Source organism: Oryctolagus cuniculus, chromosome 21 (assembly GCF_051225735.1).
Source record: "Oryctolagus cuniculus isolate XC-2025 breed Fujian yellow rabbit chromosome 21, ASM5122573v1, whole genome shotgun sequence".
In the NCBI taxonomy this organism is placed as follows: Eukaryota; Metazoa; Chordata; class Mammalia; order Lagomorpha; family Leporidae; genus Oryctolagus; species Oryctolagus cuniculus.
This window is the reverse complement of record NC_142887.1, coordinates 36,046,511-36,068,379: the sequence shown is the minus strand read 5'-3', so window position 1 is coordinate 36,068,379 and position 21,869 is coordinate 36,046,511. Positions and strand designations below refer to the sequence as shown.

At 38.3% G+C, this 21,869-nt stretch overlaps 1 protein-coding gene across 4 annotated transcripts in view; it reads left to right on the top strand.

Annotated features, from left to right (window-relative positions):
• The window catches only part of LOC100350369 (uncharacterized), a 44,588-nt gene that overhangs the window by 10,424 nt on the left and 12,295 nt on the right, over window positions 1–21,869 (top strand). For 2 of the 4 annotated variants that reach the window (XM_089323615.1, XM_089323616.1), the window contains 3 exons: window positions 15,076–15,230; window positions 15,399–15,491; window positions 17,541–18,617. In XM_089323615.1, coding sequence (XP_089179741.1) covers window positions 15,458–15,491; window positions 17,541–18,617 — 1,111 coding nt within the window. In that variant the 5' untranslated portion in view covers window positions 15,076–15,230; window positions 15,399–15,457. Of the gene's footprint in view, window positions 1–15,075; window positions 15,231–15,398; window positions 15,492–17,540; window positions 21,149–21,869 lie in introns of those variants that run through there. The other 2 variants (XM_089323614.1, XM_089323617.1) reach the window with 2 other exon arrangements.

The following is a 21,869-nucleotide window of genomic DNA, read 5'->3' as shown; positions in this document are numbered from 1 at the left end:
TAAGGTCCTTGGCCCATCTCTTAAGTGGGTTGTTGGTTTTGTTTTTGTGGAGTTTCTTGATCTCTTTGTAGATTCTGGTTATTAACCCTTTATCTGTTGCATAGTTTGCAAATATTTTTTCCCATTCTGTGGGTTGTCTCTTCACTCTCCTGACTGTTTCTTTTGCAGTACAGAAACTTCTCAATTTGATGCAATCCCAATAGTTGATTTTGGCTTTGACTGCCTGTGCCTCCCGGGTCTTTTCCAGAAACTCTTTGCCTGTGCCAATATCTTGAAGGGTTTCTCCAATGTTCTCTAATAACTTGATGGTGTCAGGTCATAGATTTAGGTCTTTAATCCATGTTGAGTGGATTTTTGTGTAAGGTGTAAGGTAGGGGTCTTGCTTCATGCTTCTGCACATGGAAATCCAGTTTTCCCAGGACCATTTATTGAATAGACTGTCCTTGCTCCAGGAATTGGTTTTAGATCCTTGATCAAATATAAGTTGGCTGTAGATGTTTGGGTTGATTTCTGGTGTTTCAATTGTTCCATTGGTCTATCCATCTGTTTCTGTACCAGTACCATGCTGTTTTCATTACAACTGCCCTGTAGTATGTCCTGAAATCTGGTATTGAGATGCCTCCAGTTTTGTTTTTATTGTATAAGATTACTTTAGCTATTCGAGGTCGCTTTTGCTTCCATATGAATTTCAGCATCATTTTTTTCTAGATCTGAGAAGAATGTCTTTGGTATCCTGATTGGAATTGCATTGAATCTATAAATTGCTTTTGGGAGAATGGACATTTTGATGATGTTGATTCTTCCAATCCATGAGCATGGAAGATTTTTCCATTTCTTGGTATCCTCTTCTATTTCTTTCTTTAAGATTTTGTAATTCTCATTGTAGAGATCTTTAACGTCCTTGGTTAAGTTAATTCCAAGGTATTTGATTGTTTTTGTAGCTATTGTGAATGGGATTGATCTTAGCAGTTCTTTCTCGGCCGCAGCATTGCTTGTGTATACAAAGGCTGTTGATTTTTGTGCATTGATTTTATATCCTGCCACTTTGCCAAACTCCTCTATGAGTTCCAATAGTCTCTTAGTAGAGTTCTTTGGATCCTCTAAGTAAAGAATTATATCGTCTGCCTAGAGGGATAGTTTGAGTTCTTCCTTCTCAATTTGTATTCCTTTGATTTCTTTTTCTTGTCTGATGGCTCTGGCTAAAACTTCCAGAACTATGTTAAATAGCAGTGGTGAGAGTGGGCATCCCTGCCTGGTGCCAGATCTCAGTGGAAATGCTTCCAACTTTTCCCCATTCAATAGGATGCTAGCCATGGGTTTTTTATAAATTGCTTTGATTATATTGAGGAATGTTCCTTCTATACCCAATTTGCTTAGAGTTTTCATCATGCAAGGGTGTTGAATCTTATCGAATGCTTTCTCTGCATCAATTGAGATAATCATATGGTTTTTCTTTTGCAGTCTGTTAATGTGGTGAATCACATTGATTGATTTGCGAATGTTGAACCATCCCTGCATACCAGGGATGAATCCCACTTGGTCTGGGTGGATGATTTTCCTGATGTGTTGTTGTACTCTACTGGCCAGAATTTTATTGAGGATTTTTGCGTCTATGTTCATCAGGGATATTGGTCTGTAATTTTCTTTTAGTGCTGCATCTTTCTCTGGCTTAGGGATTAAGGTGATGCTGGCTTCATAGAAAGAATTTGGGAGGATTCCCTCTTTTTCGATTGTTCTGAATAGTTTGAGAAGAAATGGGATTAGTTCTTCTTTAAATGTCTGGTAGAATTCAGCAGTGAATCCATCTGGTCCTGGGCTTTTCTTTGTTGGGAGGGCCTTTATTACTGTTTCAATTTCTGTTTCAGTTATGGGTCTATTTAGGTTTTCGATGTCTTCATGGTTCAATTTTGGTAGATGCATGTGTCCAGGAATCTATCCATTTCTGACAGATTTTCCTGTTTGCTGGCATACAGGTCCTTGTAGTAATTTCTGATGATTCTTTTTATTTCTGTGGTGTCTGTTGTTACGTTTCCTTTTTCATCTCTGATTTTATTGATTCGGGTCTTTTCTCTTCTTTTTTTAGTTAGTTGGGCCAATGGGGTGTCAATTTTGTTTATTTTTTCAACAAACCAGCTTCTCGCTTGGCTGATTTTTTTGTAGTTTTTTTTGGATTCAATCGTGTTAATTTCTTCTCTGGTTTTAATTATTTCTCTTCTCCTACTAGATTTGGGTTTGGTTTGCTGCAGTTTTTCTAGGTCCTTGAGATGCGCTGAAAGCTCATTTATTTGGTACCTTTCCAATTTCTTGATATAGGCACCTATTGCTATAAATTTGCCTCTCAATACTGCTTTTGCTGTATCCCATAAGTTTTGATATGTTGTGTTGTTGTCTTCATTTACTTCCAGAAAGTTTTTGATTTCTCTTTTGATTTCTTGAATGACCCAGTGTTCATTCAGGAGCATGTTATTCAGTCTCCATGTGTTTGCATACTTTCTGGGGTTTCCTGAGTTGCTAATTTCCAGCTTCATTCCGCTGTGGTCTGAGAAGCTGCATGGTATGATTCTAATTCTTTTAAATTTGCTGAGACTTGCTTTATGGCCTAGTATGTGATCAATCCTAGAGAAGGTTCCATGCACTGCTGAGAAGAATGTAAAATCTTTAGCTGTAGGGTTGAAAGTTCTGTAGATATCTGTTAGATCCATTTGGACAATCTGCTGTTTCCTTGTTGATCTTCTGTCCGGATGATCTGTCTATTTCTGAGAGTGGAGTATTGAAGTCCCCCAGTACTATTGTATTGGAATCTAAATCTCCCTTTAAGTCCCTTAACATATCTTTTAAATAGACCGGTGCCCTGTAATTAGGTGCATATACATTTATAATAGTTACATCTTCCTGTTGAATTGAACCCTTAATCGTTATATAGTGTCTCTCTTTGTCTCTCTTAACAGTTTTTGTATTAAAGTTTATTTTGTCTGATATTAATATGGCTACACCTGCTTTTTTTTGGTTTCTGTTGGCATGGAATATCTTTTTCCAACCTTTCACTTTCAGTCTGCATGCCTCTTTGTTAGAGAGATGTGTTTCTTGTAGGCAACAAATAGTTGGGTTGTGTTCTTTGAGCCAATCAGCCAAATGGTGTCTTTTACGTGAAGAATTCAGACCATTAATGTTTAATGTGACTATTGATACGTAGTGACTTTGCCCTGCCATTTTCTTGGAGATATTTTCTAGTATATGCTTTGAGCTTCCCATGCTCTTTTACTGGTAGGTGTTCTTCCTTTCCCTTCTTTCATATTGATGGCCGTGTTTCTGTGTTTCTGAGTGTAGCACATCTTTAAGTATCTTTTGCAGGGCCGGACGAGTGGCCACAAAATCTTTCAATTTCTGTTTGCTATGAAAGGTCTTTATTTCACCTTCATTCACAAATGAGAGCTTGGCAGGATGTAATATTCTGGGATGGCAATTTTTCTCTCTTAGCACCTGTGCTATGTCTCGCCATTCCCTCCTAGCCTGTAGTGTTTCTGATGAGAAGTCTGCTGTGAGTCTGATTGGAGATCCTCTGAGAGTAATCTGACGTTTCTCTCTTGCACATTTTAGGATCTTTTCTTTATGTTTCACTGTGGTAAGTTTAATTACCACGTGTCATGGTGAGGATCTCCTTTGGTCATGTTTACTGGGGGTTCTATGAGCTTCCTGTACTAGGATGTCTCTGTCCTTCTCCAAACCTGGAAAGTTCTCTGCTAGTATCTCACTAAAAAGGCCTTCTAATCCTTTCTCTCTCTCCATGCCTTCAGGAACTCCTAGAACTCGAATGTTGGTTTTTTTAATAGTATCCTGTAGATTCCCAACAATACTTTTTAGATTTCTAATTTCCTCTTCTTTTCTTTGGTTTGACTGTATGTTTTCCTGTGCTCTATCTTCTATGTCTGATATTCTCTCTTCTGCTTCACCCATTCTGTTTTTAAGGCTTTCTAATGTGTTTGTCATTTGATCTATTGAGCTCTTCATTTCATTTTGATTTCTCTTCACTATCATACTTTCCTGTTCTACTAGTTTCTGCGTTTCATTTTTATTCTTCCTTAAAATTTCATTTTCATGAGAGAGATTTTCAATCCTGTCCAATAAGGATTTCTGTAGTTCAAGGATTTGCTTTTGAAAACTTCTAAATGTTCTTATCATAAATTTTTTGAAATCCGTATCTTGCATTTCTTCTATCTCATCATCTTCATAATCTTGGTTTGGGGTGTTTTGTTTATTTGGAGGCATCATAGTGTCATCGTTGATCTTGTTCCCTCAATTTCTGTGTTTGTTGCTTGGCATAGTTAATTCTTCTTTCGTCACTTTCCTTTTTTTTTAATTTTTTTTTTTTATTTTATACTATGTCCGTGTTAAGTGGACTGCCTGCTGTTGGAGGAGCCTTGGAGGCTTGAGGTGGGTTTGGCCTGAGAGCTCTGCTTGGTTCTTCCTGGTTAAGGGTGTGCAAAGGTGACACCCTCAGGTTATGCGTGGTAAACCTCTATCTTTTTATTTATTTATGTATTTATGTATTTATTTATTTATTTATTTTACTTATTCAGGGGGTAAGTAATACCGCAAGGCACGGCTGTGCAGAATTGATGGTATTTAGCTTCCAGTCTCTGACTTCTACCCAAAGAGTCTGTGTAGGCTCCGTTTCTCCTCTGGACTCCCACTGGGTTGCCTAGGCTACTGAATTGTAGTGACTCAGTTCCTTAGCTCTCCCCTGTTGATATGTAAATCCAGAGAGGGGGCCTGCTCTTTGTCTCTTGCGAATTCTTCAAGCCTTGCAGCCTTGCAACCTTTGCAAGGTTGGCTGAGAGAGAAACCCCCAAGCTTTTTTTTTTTTCCTTCTTTCCGGTAGTGAGTCTGCTGCACTTTCCGGCCCCCCTCTAGATTCTAACCCCCGTTTCCCTGCCAATGTCTCGGGTTACTGAGCTCACCTCCCCTTCCAGCGCCGATGTGTGGACTCGGAGCCCTGGATGTCCCAACACTCCCCGCTGGTGTCTGTGTGACATGCACTCCCCTTCCTGCACTGGCGCGCAGACCCTGCGGCTCCCGCGGCTCCCGCATCTTGGCTTCCTCGCGGTGGGCGACCTTGTTCTCCCAGTAGGTCCTCCGATTCACAGCCACTCAATCCAGAAGAGTTTCCTCTGCAATATTTTCCTGGTTCTTTTTTCTGCGGCTACCGTAACTCCCCTTTTATTAAACTAAATTTTCCCGGACTATTGGTGCGTGCCCTCACTATTCTGCCATCTTGGCTCCACCCCGATGCTTTGATTATAATTGCATAAAATGTGTAAATTATATTGGACAGTATAAAAGTTTCAATGATAAAAGTTTTTTTAATATTGAAACGTGAGACATTTTCCAATTGTTATATATTTAGTTTCTTTCATCATTGCTTTGCAATTTTATGGTAGGGAGCTTTCAAATCCTGAGTTGAATTTATTGTAAGATATTTTATGTGCTTGTCACAACTGTAAATATATTTTTACAATTTTTCCCAGTGAGTTCACTGTTATGTACAGAAGTCCTACTGGTTTTGGTTTTATAATGTATAGCCAATTTCACTGAATTCATTTATCATTTCCAGTTCTCCCTTCTTCTAATATACCCATGTTATCTACAACCAGAAATATAAATTTGATATCTTATTTTCCTATTTGAGTAGATATTGCTCTTCTCTTCGATTTCATTCATTTGAATCATTTCCTATATTTGCTTGTCTAGGTAGAGAATTATTTTTTGTTTTCTTAGAATCAGCTCTTTATTTTTATCAGTTTTAATATTGCTTAAGGTTCTTCCTTATTTACTTCCGCTGTGATAGTTATTATTCACTTTTCTCTACTGCCCTTGGATTTGATTCATTCTTGTTTTTTCTGGGTATTTGAGAAGGATAATAGTTACTTATCTGATTTCTTTCTTGGATTTCTAGATGTTTTGGCCATTTGAAGTCATAGTTTTTAGTTTCTACATTTCTCTGATAATTAGACCTTCTATGTGATTGCAGGAAATGGTGGCAGCAATGAGGATGTATTGATTTACTAGTAAAATACCACAGAGGATATGATTTAAATCATGGAAATTTACTTCTCATGCTGTGGAGGTTGCAAATGTAAGATCAAGAGCATAAGAGGCTTGGGTTTTCCATATGCCATGCTCCCGATGGGCCTCACACATATGCTATCATCTGACTTGCTTTAAAGCGTTTTCTCTTAGAGTCACATTGGTTGTGAGCACTTCAAGGTATGAGTTTTTAGGGAGGCACATTTCAGTCCATGACCATAAAAGGGCCTGTTTTGCGTCATAGACAGCCATTTCTGGAGGGGACAGAGAATTTGAAATGAGTATAAAGATTTCTTACAGTATTACTTTCAATACTATCTCATCAAAGGTTGTACATGCATGCACATATACAAACACAAAAATACTTGTATACATGAACACATACTACAGTGGAAATGCCTGGCTGTGTACAGGTAGCATCAATACAATAATCCATAAGATTGTCTTATTAGCAGCCATTAAGAAGCAAATTAGAAGGAATGACAAACAAAATCTACAGTTCCATAAAATATACATATGTAATTATATTCAGTATTTATACTTGCTAAAGAATAAATAATGATGTGTAAGAAATAAAACCTAAATGTATCTTACATTGTTATACACTAGTCTACATGAAGGATGTCTTCCTAAAACATTTCCTAGGCCAATGCTGTGACCTAAGTTAAGCCTCCACCTGTACCACAGGTGTCACATATGGGCGCCAGTTCATGTCCCTGCCATTGCACTTCTGATCCAGCTCTTTGCTAATGGTCTGGGAAAGAAGTGGAATATGGCCCAAGTGCCTGGGCTCCTGTATCCATGTGGGAGACCCAGAGGAACTTCCTGGCTCTGGCTTCAGATCAGCCCACCTCCAGCTGTTGTGGCCATTTAGGGAGTGAATCAGTGTGTAGAAGACCTCTGTTCTCTGTTTCTTCTTCTCTGTGTCTGTAACTCTGCCTCTCAAATAAATAAATAAATCTTTAAAAACAAAAGACAAAACCTTTCACATTTTATAATTTCTGGTACTAAAAACTTGCACAGGACTACAGTACACATAGGAAAAATACATTCTGAAAATCATAAATCTAGTGCATTGTAACAGAAATTTTAACATAATTTTTATAATTTTTTTTTAATTTTTTGACAGGCAGAGTGGACAGTGAGAGAGAGACAGAGAGAAAGGTCTTCCTTTTACCGCTGGTTCACCTTCCAATGGCCGCTGAAGCCAGCGTGCTATGGCTGGCGCACCACACTGATCCAAAGCCAGGAGCCAGGTGCTTCTCCTGGTCTCCCACGCAGATGCACTCCCGGGCCACAGCAGAGAGCTGAACTGGAAGAGGAGCAACCGGGACAGAATCCGGTGCCCCAACTGGGACTAGAACCCAGTGTGCCAGTGCTGCAGGTGGAGGATTAGCCTATTGAGCCATGGCGCCGCTGGCCATGCTTTTGATTTTCTCAACATTATATACTAAATTAATGACATGGTCATTGTGGGTTTTTCAGCTCTTTGGCAGCCACTTACAGTACTTAACAGCTTTTCTAAATTTATCACTATGTATGTTTTTGCTTTTTCTTTTTTTTTTATTTGACGGGTAGGGTTATAGACAGTGAGAGAGAGACAAAGAGAAAGATCTTCCTTCCATTAGTTCACTCCCCAAATGGCTACTATGGCTGGAGTTGTGCCATTCCAAAGTCAGGAGCAGAAGCCAGGAGCTTTTCTTGGTCTCACATGTGGGTTCAGGGGCCCAAGGACTTGGGCCATCTGTGGAAGATGCTTTCTGGACCACAGCAGAGAGATGGACTGGAAGAGGAGCATCTGGGACTAGAACCAGTGCCCATATGGTATGCCAGTGTTGCAGGTGGATGATTAACCAAGTGAACCACGGCACCAGCCCCACTATGTATGTTTTTGACACATGCATTAGATTTTACCAGTTTTGTGAACATGGAGTTGCCTATTACAGGATTTTTAAAAATTATATTTTAATGGTACATGTAGTCAACATCCTCATAGTTTCCAAAACAACTAAATAATAACATGAATCAGTTCTAAGACTGACATTTGATTGTCATTAGCTAATTTAGCTATTTTGTCATTAGTATGTTTGCAATTACAAACATAATTAATAATTAGCTAAGCATGTAAACATTAAAATTGAATGATTCATAGAATGTAGGCATGCCAGTGAATAGCAGTAAGGACACTTGTTACTAAAATTTATGAGAATTACTTAAAATCTAAACAAGAAGCTAGTAAAGTCCCAAAGATGTATAAGAAGCAAGGAAATACCACAGAAAATTTAAGATTCAATAAGAATAAGAGAATTAGTGCTCTCTGAACACAGGTCTGCTTTCTTTTCCCCTGTCCTGGTACAGTGAAGTGGAAACACCAGGACCCCTCTCCTGTCTGCTGCCAATTGGGGGGGGCAATCCATCCTCATTTGTTCTCTCTCCAGTTACCTGTTGCCAGCAATATGTTCTGGGTGAGTGTGGCTGAGAGGTAAGGTCTTGTCCTGTCTGAAAGATGGAGGCTCTTTGATAAGATAACACATAGATTCCATCTTCTATTACATGTCATGTTCACAATACACATATCTACAGAACAGATCCACATTTGTAGTAATTTTAGGTTGGAACACTTGGGGATAGGGAAGATTCTCCCTCTTTCTCTTTCAAATAAGTAATTTTATTTAGAAAAATAAATATACCCCAGTCTCCAACATGTCTCTAAAGCTCCCACCTACTTGATCCCTTGATTCCCAGATTGTGTTCTTCAGGGTGTGCTTTTGGAAACTGGAATTGAATCAGGAGTGGAGTTGGCACTCAAACCCATGCATTGTGGAATGTGAATGTCCATAGCAGCATCTTAAAAACTTCGCCAAATGCCCACTCTCAAATTTGCTTCAGGATGGACAACAATGTTCTGTTGTTGAGAGTTGTGATATTCACACATAACTAAAATCCATGTAAAATATCACTTCCCTTCTCTAGGATAAATTACATCTTTTTAAGAAGATATGGATATTAATTCATGAGAAATTAATAGCATAGTAGAAGGTGATTCTAAAAGAATGACTCTAGATGGCCTTGTTACGAATGGTGACATAAAATTTATCTGTCTTTTTAAAAGAATATAATTATAAAATAAGTAAATATAAAACTAAGTATGGTCAGACACAAGTGAAGACTAATACTTTTATTAGTGATGAATCAGAAAAATCTAATTTCAGGTCTTTTTTTTCTATTATTAAGTTTATTTTTTTTAAATTGATGTAAGTTAAACATGAACTTAGAAGATTTTCCACTTTTTTATCTCTTCTTTTTATCTCTTATTTATTCAATGTTTTGTAATTTTCACTGTAGAGATCTTTCACCTCCTTGGTTAAATTTATTCCAAGGTATTTGATTTTCTTTGGAGCTATTGTGAATGGTACTGATCTTACAAGTTCTTTCTTATGCATGGCATTGTCTGTGTATTGATTATCTCTGTTAGTTTTATATCTTGCCACTTCACCAAACTCTTATGAGTTCCTAAAACCTTCTTTAAATGTCTGGTAGAATTCAGCAGTGAAGCCCTCTGGCCCTGGGTTTTCCTTTGTTGGGGGGTCTTTATTGCTGATTCAGTCTCCATCTTGGTTATTGGTCCATTTAGATTTTCTGTATCTTCATGACTAATTTTGGTAGATTGTATTTTTCTAGGACTCTACCCATTTCTTCTTAGGTTTCCTAGTTTGTTGGTGTACAGCTCTTTGTAATAATTTCTGATGATTCATTCATTCTGATGTTACATTTCCTTTTCATCTCTGATTTTATTGATTTGGTTCTTTTTGTTTCTGTTAGTTGCACCAATGATGTGTTAATTTTGTTTATTGTTTTAAAAAACCAACTTCTCATTTCACTGATTTTTTTGTGTTCTTCTATTGGTTTCAATTTTGTTTATTCTTTTCTAATTCATGCATGTATTCCAATAGTCTCTTTGTGGAGTCTTGGTTTCCTATATATAAGATCATGTTATCTGCAGATAGGGGTAATTTTAGTTTCTCCTTTCGATTTGTATTTCTTTGATTTCCTTTTCTTTTATTATTGCTCTGGTTGAAACATTGAGAATTATATTGAATAGCAATTATGAGAGTGAGCAACTTCATCTTGTTCCAGTTCCAACTTTTCTTATTTAATAGGATGCTGTTGAAGATTTGCCATGTATTGCCTTGATTTTGTTAAGGAATGTTCTTTCTACGCCAATATGTTTACATCTTTATAATGAAAACATGTTGTGCTTTATCAAATGCTTTTTATGCATCTATTGAAATTATATGGTTTTCATTCAGTTTGTTAATAAGACATATCATTCAGTTTGCTAATAAGACATATCATATTTATTGTTTTGCATTTTTTGAACCATTCCCTCATACCAGTGATAAATCCTTCATTGTCTGTGTGAATGATCTTTCTGATGTGTTGTTGGATTCAATTAGCAAGTACTTTGAAGAGGATTTTTGCATCTATTTTCATCAGTGGTATTGTTCTGTATTTCTCTTTCTGTGTTGTGTATTTTTTTTCTGGTTTTGGAATGGAGGTAATGCTGTTCTTATTGAGGAGTTTGAGAGAATTCCCTAATGTCAGGAGACTTCTTACAGGTCTCTCACATGGGTTCAGTGGCCCAAGCATTTGGGCCATCATATGCTGCCTTTCTAAACACATTAGCAGGGAACTGAATCAGTTTGGAGCATAAATGCTATGATAGTATCCTTGTAGTTCAAGGATGTAGAACCCATCTGGTACAAAGTCCCTTTTATGGGTGGCCCTTGAGAACTAATGGACTTGACTTTACATATGTCCCAGGTAATTAAGAAGGCATGTGAGCCCCTAGAATGAAGAAGACACAGAGAGCACTAAGGATAGCACCTATAGAATTTATTTAGACTGATTTTAGTATACCTTTCATTGGAGAGGGTCCCATAAAAGATGGGCTGATTTGTAGTATTATTGACAATTAATTTTTGAAATGAGGCATTGCACCAGAACCCAAGAAGCACTATAAGGTATTATCTTTGTATGTTCTTCACAAGTGCGTTAAATAGTCTCCTTCAGTAAGGATGTATGCTTATTCTAAAAAATGTTGGGTGTGGTTAAATTCTTTGCAAAAATTGTGTCTGATGCCAAACTCAATGAGGTGCCCATGTACACCTTAGAAGAAATGTCTTTTCAAGGTGAAAGCAAACTGAGAGTGAGGGGCTTTTGGGAAAGCTTTGTCAAAACTCATTTGCCAAGCTTGCAATACTCAAGAAATGTCATTTATCTGTTGAGAGGCATCGGATATGTTAATATTATATATAAGGTATTGTAGACATAATGGATGCCATATAACATTAAGACTTTAGTAATCTACCATGAGGTTTCATTTATTTTTTTTCCAGATTTAACAGGTAAATTAGTTTGCCAAATGGTGAAAGTTGGAATAAAAACCTTTTTATTAGTTAAGTCTAATGTGATAATTTTTCCCCAGAAAACTTTTATTTTAAGGAATACAAATTTGATATATTTCATAAATACTACTTTAGGAACATGTTGATTCTTCCCACTGCACCCACCATCCCACCCACTCTCCCTCTCCTCTTACCAGTCTGATTTTTTTCCTAACATCTATTTTTTAATTAACTTTATACACATAAATATAAAAGCTCAATAAGAATATGGAAAAAATGAACTGTTCCTCAGCAGTCGAGAAAAGGGCTGTTTAAAGTCATTACTTCTCAAAGTGTCAATTTCTCTCCTATTATTACAATTTAGGTGCTTTATTTGTTATCACAGGTCAGGGAGAACATACTGTATTTGTCCTTTTGCGACTGGCTTCTTTCATCCAGTATGTTTTTGAGCTTCATCCATTTTGCTGCAAACGACTCAATTTTTTTTAACACTGCATAGTACTCCATGGTGTCAATATCCCATAACTTCTTTATCCAGTCTTCAGTTGAAAGGCATTTGTGTTGATTCCATATCTTAAGTTATTGTTAATTCAGCTGCAATAAACATGGGAGTACAGGTAACTCTTTTATATGCTGACTTCATTTCCTTTGGGTAAATTCCCAGAAGTAGAATGCCTGTGTCATATGATTGGTCTATATTCAGATTTCTGAGGTATCTCCATACTGTCTTCCATAGTGGCTTTACCAGTTTACATTCCCTCCCACAGTGAATTAGGGTACCTTTTTCCCCACATCCTTGTTAGCATTTGTTTGTTGATTTCTGTATGATAGCCATTGTAATGGGGATGAGATGAGACCTCCTTGTGGTTTTTATTTGTGTTTCCCTGACAGCTCATGATCCTGAGCATTTTTTCATGTGTCTGTTGGCCATTTGGATTTCTAATTTTGAAAAATGCCAGTTTGGGTGCTGGCACTGTGACATAGTGGGTAAGGCTGCTGCCTGCAGTGCTGGCATCCCATATGGGCACCAATTTGTGTCCTGATTGCTACATTTCCAATCCAGTTCTCTCTTATGGCCTGGAAAAATAGTAAAAGATGGCCCAAGTCTGTGGGTCCCTGCACCCATGTGGGAGACCTGGAAGAATCTCCTGGCTTCTGGATTTGGATCTATGAAGCTCTGGCTGTTTTGGCCATCTGGGGAATGAACCAGTGGATGGAAATAGTCTTTCTCTCTCTTCCTCTGCCTCTCTTTAACTCTTTCAAATAAAATTATATAATAAAAAATATTTTTTAAAAAAGAGAAAGGTGCCTGTTTAAGTCCTTTCCCCATTTCTTAACTGGGTTGTTTGTTTTGTTGTTGTTGAGTTTCTTGATCTTTTATATATTCTGCTAATTAATCCTTTATCAGTTTCATAGTTTGCAAATCATTTCTCTCATTCTGTTGGTTGCCTCTTCACCTTGCTGAGTGTTTCTTTTGCGGTACAGAAGCTTCTCAATTTGATGTAATCTCATTTATCAATTTTGTCTTTGAATGCCTGTGCCTCTGGGGTCTTTACCAAGAAGTGTTTTCCATGCCAATGTTTTGCAGGAGTTTCTCAATGTTATCTATCTTATTTATTTATTTATTTTTTGACAGGTAGAATTGCAGAGAGAGGAAAACAGAGAGAAAGGCCTTCCTTCCTTCCTTTGGTTCACCCCCCAAATGGCAGTTACAGTTGGCGCTGTGCCAATTCGAAGCTAGGAGCCAGGTGCTTCTTCCTGGTCTCCCATGTGGGTGCAGGAGCCCAAACACTTGGGCCATCCTCCACTGCCCTCACTGGCCACAGCAGGGAGCTGGACTGGAAGAGGAGCACCCGGGACTAGAACCTGGTGCCCATATGGGATGCCGGTGCCACAGGTGGAGGATTAGCCAAGTGAGCCATGGCAACAGCCCCTCCCCAATGTTATCTAATTATTTGATGTTATACAGTCATAGATTTACATCCATTTTGGGTAGATTTTTAAGATAATAAAATTTAATACATGAAGACATGGAGTTTCCATTTATCAGGCCATATTAGTTAGTTTATTTTGGGAATCTATGAATTCCTATTTTCCCTAGCCAAGTTCTGACTTATGAATTATATTTTATTACTCATTCTTTTAGACTATCTCTTCAAACTGTCAGATTTTTTGACTGCATTTGACTGTTGAAAATTAGGCAGTACTATGTAAACTATTTTTCTTCTGATATATATTTTGGAACTGATCAAAATTTGTATTGAGTACCCCGTTTAAATTCGGTAGGAATCCAGGGTAGACTATTGTTTACACTACTGTTTACACCAGGAAACTTTGTGAATAAGTGCATAGAGAACCTGGGAAAGTTGATGTATATCTCATGCAGTGGTTCATGTCCCAGCTGTATCATTTCCAATCCAGCTCCATGGTAATGTGTCTGGGAAAACAGTGAAATGTGTCCCACATCCTTTAGCTTATGCATCCATGTAAAAGATCCAGAAGAAACCCCTGGCTGCTGGCTTCAGATTGGCCCAGCTCCACATGGCAGCTATTTGGGGGTGAACAAGCAGATGGATGATCTCTATTTCTCTCTCTCTCTGGAACTCTACCTTTCAAATAAGTAACTTTTAAAGATTTATTTGTGTATTTGAAATAAATAGTTAAGAGATCTTCTATCCATAGATTCACTCCTCAAAATGGCTACTATGGCCAGGGGTGGGCCAGACTGAATCTAAGAGCTGCATCTGGGTCTGCCATGTGGGTGGCAGAGGTGCACACACTTGTGCCATCTTTTGCTGCTTTTCCAGGAATAATAGCAGGGAACTGGCTCAGAAGTGGAGCAACTAATACACAAACTGGCACACATGGGTTGCAACCACTATTCATTCCCCTCATAGCTTCAATAAATGTTTCTCGTCTTTTCTCCTGAATACTTCTATATTCTTCTCCTTAACATTGCTCATTTAAGAGTCAATATTGTCCCTCTTTCAGCCTGCTGTGCAATCCTCCGTGACAGATTTCAGGCCGTTTGGCCTGAAACTCCTGTGTCCTCCATTTAGGCATTTTTTACAGCCTTAGAACATAGATTTGACTCCCTGTTGAATGCTTCTGTGTGGCTTCCCAATGCTCAACAAGTCTAAGATGAAACTAGATCCTTGGGGCTGGTGCTGTAGCATAGCAAGTAAAGCTGCCACCTGCAGTGCTGGCATCCCATATGGGCACCAGTTCGAGACCCAGCAGCTCCACTATGATCCATCTCTCTGCTATGGCCTGGGAAATCAGTAGAAGATGGCCCAAGTGCTTGAGCCTCTACACACTTGTGGGAGACCTGGAAGAAGCTCCTGACTCCTGGCTTTGGATTGGTGCAGCTCCAGCCATAGTGGTCATCTGGGGAGTGAACCAGCAGATAGAAGACCTCTCTCTCTCTCTGCCTTTCCTTCTCTCTCTGTATAATTCTGACTTTCAAAAAAAAAAAAAAAGAACTATATCCTTCCTTCCGCCTTCATTACCATATGGAAAATACACACTGTCAGTGTTGTTATGTGACAGAATTAATATGTTGACCAAAAGTGTTCTATCACAGGTGATGACAACATTTGAATACCTCGCTGTGTACTTCACCTGGGAAGAATGGCAGAATATGAACAAAGCTCAGAAAATCCTGTACAAGGATGTGATGCTAGAGACTTACAGCAGCCTGTTCTCCTTGGGAGAGTGACATCCATCACAAGCCGAATGGTAATATTTTCTTGCTATTTGACAAATAAGTGAACACTTCATAAAATTTAATAATGGGCAGGTATAGAATTTAAGTCCATGAATAATCTGAGTACCTGCCATTGAGGAAAGGATTCATATTCAAACATCTGTTGCATAGCTCCTAGACCAAGCTGTTTCCATTAATAGGACAATGCATTAGCAAACCTGACTTGATCGTCAAGTTGGAGCAAGGTACAGAGCCATGGATGATGGAAGAATGTCTAAATCAGAGCCCTCCAGGTCAGTTTGCACATAATGGGCAGGGGGGCCAAGGCAGAAAGAGTGCAACAGGTCTTGACTGGTGCTCTTTCCATGAATTATTACCAAGTCTTACTCCTGGTGACAGCTGGTTTTGTGCACCAGACACTCAGACACAGAGTATCTAGGGCTACCAGTATCTCTACAACTCTTGTTCTTGGGTGAAGATGTTCTTTGATTTAAAAACAAAACAAAAACTCTTCCAATCCTCTTCTGATGTTACTAAAGCATTTTTCTAGTTTAGATACATTCCTCAAATGCTAATTTATCCTTCCATACACTTTCATACCTTTTTCTTCATCAAGTTAATAAGTAAATGCTACAATATGGTCAAGGGTAAGCCTCCATGTTGTGATGTCAGAGATCATGAATCTAAGCATGAAAATCATGGAGCTAAGCATGAAAACAAGTGATTCTAGACTTATTAAGAAAGTCATGGCACACTAGCTTAATCCTCTGCCTGCAGCACCGGCATCCCATATGGGTGCCGGTTCTAGTCCCAGTTGGTTCTCGTTACATCCAGCTCTCTGCTGTGGTCTGGGAAAGCAGTGGAAGATGGCCCAAGTGCTTGGGCCCCTGCACCCACATGGGAGACCAGGAACAAGCACCTATCTCCTGGCTTTAGATTGGGGCAGCTCAGATCTTTGCAGCCATTTGGGGAGTAAACCAAAGAAGGAGGACCTTTCTGTCTCTTTCTCTCTCACTGTCTGTAACTCTACCTGTCAAATAAATAAATAAAATCTTTTAAAAAAAGAAAGTCATGGGATTCTGAGTCCCAAGCTCAAGTAACCTCATGGTTTCATATTTGTTAAAGAGTAGAGCTTAAAGTATGAATTTTCTAATTTTTCAGTATCATTGAAAAACAAACAAAAATGATGTGAAGGCATAGGAAATGAAGCTTTCCATGAAAATAGTAGAAAAGTGATCAAGAGCCTTAGAAACACAAATTACCACAGAGGAGTGTTTATAGAAAGAATTGATTGGATATAACCAGGGATGGTAATTTCAGAATGAACTAGAAAACACTTTTAAAAAAGTAAACATACCTATTCCATAAACTAGCAAGGAGTATATACCGAAGGTGGTACATTGAGACTTTTCTGTACCTGTTGTAGTTCTGAGAAGCTGAAGATGTCAGGTTTCCTTAGGAATATGAAGCTGTTGTTAGACTACAGATAAAATAGTTTTTCATTTGAAAAATCCCACAAATGCCATTTCCCTGTGAAGAATGAACATGAGACAACCATAGATTCAAATCTTGTCCCTTAAATGTGCTCCTGCTTAGAGTACAGATACATTTCATTCTTCTCCACTGGCAAGTAAATGATCCAGTAAAACTTTCCCATATTTATGCTTGCAAATCAGAGAAACACAAAACACAGTTTTTATAAAAATAATCTGGAAAAAAAAGGACAGGGAAAACTTGGTTGCTAGACAGTGGATAAATATTTTTACTAAATATTTGTCCACTCTTTAAAATCACATATACTTGTATCATCTTTGTGTTCACCAAAAAGTCAGTGAGAGGAGAGATTTTCTACTAGCTCAATCCTCAGATGCCTATAACAATTAAGTGTGACAAGTCTGAAGCCAAAAGCCTGGGATTCCTCTAATTCTCTCTGATGTATTACAGGGGATCAAGTACATGAACCATCATTTGCTGCCTTCCAGTTCACATAAGCAGATGTATTGGAAGCAGAGTAGCCGGGGCTGAAACTTGCACTGGTTTTGGATGCAGGCATCCCAAGCAGTGACTTAACACATGTTGCCACAAAACCCATTCTGCCATACTTGAAAAAAAAAAAATCAGTAAACAAGGTTATGATGAACTTTGGGATGTGTATTGGTACAAATTAATATATCCATGTATTAGGGAGAAAAAACAATATAATGGTCATAAATTAGTATATTGTACAGATTTTGTTAAAATCTTATTCCACTTGGATAACAAGTAACTTCATTCCCTTTACATGAATATGCTAGAAGAAAGTTATATGTGATTCAGTGACATGGTTATTTTTTTCTTTTCAGTTTCCATAAAAGGGGATGACCTGACTAGGATCAACCAGGAAAGTCAGGACAAAAATCTGAATCAGAATGTAATGAAAAATAAGAAGATATCAATTCCCAAGAGAGTTGAATTAAGAAAAACACTTAATTTAATTTCAATCGAAATTCCAAAACTGGTTATCAAAAAGAGAAATAGTGAGCATGGAAAAGCTACTTTCCAGAAATCATACCTCATCATACATCAGAAAATTCAGACAGAGGTTAAACTTCGTAAATGTAATGACTGTGAAAAAGCCTATGACCAGAAGACAAACCTCATAACACAACAGAGAATTAACACAGGGGAGAAATCTCATGAATGTAGTGACTGTGGAAAATCCTTTGCCAGTAAGTCACAAGTCATCAGACATCAGAGAATTCACACAGGGGAGAAACCTTATGAATGTAATGACTGTGGAAAAGCCTTTGGCCAGAAATCAGACCTCATCAAACATCAGAGAATTCACACAGGGGAGAAACCTTATGAATGTAATCACTGTAGAAAAGCCTTTGCTACTAAGACACAACTCTTCATACATCAGAGAATTCACACAGGGGAGAAACCTTATGAATGTAATGACTGTGGAAAAGCCTTTGGCCAGAAAGCAAGACTCACTACTCATCAGAGAATTCACACAGGGGAGAAACTTTATGAATGTAATGACTGTGGAAAAGCCTTTGGCCAGAAAGCAAGACTCACTACTCATCAGAGAATTCACACAGGGGAGAAACCTTATGAATGTAATGACTGTGGAAAAGCCTATGACCAGAAGTCAGACCTCATCAAACATCAGAGAATTCACACAGGAGAGAAACCTTATGAATGTAATGACTGTGGAAAAGCCTTTGGCTATAAGTCAAGCCTGATAATGCATCAGAGAATTCACACAGGGGAGAAACCTTATGAATGTAATCACTGTGGAAAAGCCTTTGCTACTAAGACACAACTCTTCATACATCAGAGAATTCACACAGGGCAGAAACCTTATGAATGTAATCACTGTGGAAAAGCCTTTGGCCAGAAGTCAGACCTCATCAAACATCAGAGAATTCACACAGGTGAGAAACCTTATGAATGCAATGATTGTGAAAACCCTTTTGCCAGAAATCAGATCTCATAATGCATCTGAGAATTCAGATAGGGTAGCATTCTTCTGTCTGTAATGACTGCAAAATCCCTTGGCTGTAAGTCAGAACTCTTCATCAGATAATCCACACAAGAGAGAAACCTCATGAATGTAATGATTGTGGGAAAGTATTCTGCTATCAATTTTAACTACTAAGACGTCGGAGAATTCACACAGGATTTTCCTCACAGTCACAAAAGAGAGAACCTTATGAATGTAACAAGTATAGAAAACCCTTTTGAGGTAAATCACACCTCTTCAAACATAAGAGATGTCACATGAGGTGAAATTTATGGATGTAATTACTCAGAAAGCCATAATTCAACCCTCATTGCACATCATGAAATTCATATAAATTGTAGGTTGCCTGACGGTAATGGCTTTGGAAAGCTGTGGCTGCTGGTAGCAGGGTATCTGTTATTGGTACTATACCCAGGGATGCTGCCGTTCTTGCTTTTGCTGCTGCCCCTGAGGGTGTTGAGGAGGGAGGGCTGTGCCTGGGTGGTAGCTGCAACTGCCATGATATTGACAGTTTCTAGGGATCCAAGTTGTAACAGCCTCAATTTTGGGGGTTCTTGTTACACTGGCTATTGTTAACCCTGCATGTCTGGTTGTATTCATTACCTGCACTGAAGTGGAGAACTCCTTGGTAGTCATCTCCTGCACCACTGTCTCCACCTTGGTTCTGAAAGCCTCCTTGGTTACCTCTAGCAAGACCTCCATCATGATAGTGCTGGAAGCCATCACCACCTGGAAACCGTCATCACCTCAGTAAACAAAGCAGTTTTCAGGGTTGGCCCAGCCTTGTGGCTGCTTCATTGTATTTCCTCACCAGCTTGTAGGCTTCTCCTCCTGCAGTCCAATGGACAGAATCTCATCCAGGAAGTCCCTGATGTCTGGCAATGTGAATGCAGCTTTCATTTCTAAGACCACATGGTATAGGTCATCCTTCCCATCCTTGTCGATTTGGTTTTTTTATTTTGTCTTTTAGGTCCTTCACAGTGGTTCAATGTCATAAGTAATCTTGTTTTATTTATGAGTTTCCTTTGTGTTCAGTTGAATGTTAGTTGATTTTTTTCAAGTTAGGAGAAATTGTTAGATCTTTAGGACAAACATTATACAAATAACTTATAGCTTCTAATGTGTTACAAACAACAGTTCACAAGCAGATGTTAAATCTATGTTTTCACTGAACTAGTTTTTTGGTTCAGATTTTAGGTGCCGGGGTTAGTTCTAAAATGGTATTTGAACAAAGATGTGCTGTTTTATCAATCTTTCAACTAGATTTTTATTCCTTTAAATCAACCCCACATTCATTCATTGTTCCTTTTCTCTGTTTTCTATTATATATCTATGAGGGTGAAAATCTTTGGAGAGAATTTCTGTTTTAACATTATTCTTTTAGGGCTGGGATGTAGCAGTGAAGCCGCTGCATGAAGTGCCAGCGTCACAAATGGGCACCGATTCAAATCCTGGCTGTTGCACTTCCAATCCAGTTCTCTGCTATGGCTTCGGAAAGCAGAAGTTGGCCCAAATATTTGGGACCCTGCACCTGTGAAAAGTCATATTGTCAGCAAATAGGGATAGTTTGACTTCTTCCTTCCCAATTTGTATCCCTTTGATTTATTTTAGTTGCCCAATGGCTCTGGCTAACACTTCCACTACTATATAGAATAGCAATTGTGAGAATGGGTATCCCTGTCTGCTACCGGGTCTCAGTGGGAATGCATCCAACTTTTCCCCATTCAATAGGATGCTGGCCGTGGGTTTGTCATAACTTACCTTGATTGTGTTGAGGAATGTTCCTTCTATACCCAGTCTGCTTAGCGTTTTCATCATGAAAAGGTGTTGTATTCTATCAAATACTTTCTATGCATCTATTTAGATAATCATGATCTTTCTTCTGCAGTTTTTTGATGTGGTGTATCACATTGATTGATTTGTGAATAGTGAACCATCCCTGCATACCAGGGATAAATTGCACTTTGGTGGATGACCTTTCTAATGTATTGTTGGATTCTGTTGGCTAGAATTTTATTGAGGATTTTTGCATCTGTGTTCATCAGGGAAATTTGTGATTCTCTTTCTCTGCTGCATCTTTTTCAGATTTAGGAATTAAGGTGATGCTGGCTTCATAGAAAGAATTTGGAAGGATTCCCTCTTTTTGGATTGTTCTGAATAATTTGAGAAGAATTGGAGTTAGTTCTTTAAATGTCTGGTAGAATTCAGCCATGAATCCATCCAGTCCTAGGCTTTTCTTTGTATGGAGGGCCTTTATTACTGATGCAATTTCTGTCTTGTTATGGGTCTATTTAGGTTTTCTATGTCTTCATGGTTCAATTTAGGTAGGTTGTATGTGTGTTTGGGAATCTATTGCATTTCTGCTAGATTTCCCTGTTTGCTGGCGTACAACTCTTTGAAGTAGTTTCCAATGACTTTTTTATTTCTGTGGTGTCTGTTGTTACATTCCCTTTTTCATCTCTAATTATATTTTATTGGGTCTTCTTTTTTTGGTTGATTGGTGTGTCAATTTTGTTTATTTTTTCAAAAAAACAGCTCTTCATTTTGCTGATCTTTTGTAATGTGTTTTTTTATTCAGTCCTGTTGATTTCTTCTCTAATTTTAATTATTTCTCTTCTCCTACTAGCTTTGGGTTTGGTTTGCTGTAATCTTTCTAGATCCTTGAGATGCATTGATAGCTCATTTATTTGGTGCCTTTCCAATATCTTGATGTAGGCACCTTTTGCTATAAACTTTCCTCTTAACACTGCTTTTGCCGTATCCCATAAGTTTTGATATATTGTGTTGTTATCTTCATTTGCTTCCAGAAAGTTTTTGATTTCTTCTGTGACCCGCTGTTGATTCAGGAGCATGTTGTTCAGTCTCCATGTGTTTGCATATGTTATAGAGATTCCTGAGTTACTGATTTCCAGCTTCACTCCTTTGTGGTCTGAGAAGTTTCATGGTATGATTTTGATTGTTTTGAATTTGCTGAGACTTGCTTTATGGCCTAGTATGTGGTCAGTCCTAGAGAAGGTTCCATGCACTGCTGAGAAGAATGTGTATTCTGCAACTGTAGGATGAAATGCTCTGTAGATATCTGTTCGTTCCATTTGGTCCCTAGTGCTGCTTAAATATGCTGTTTCTTTTTTGATTTTTCTGTCTGATTGATCCGCCTATTGCT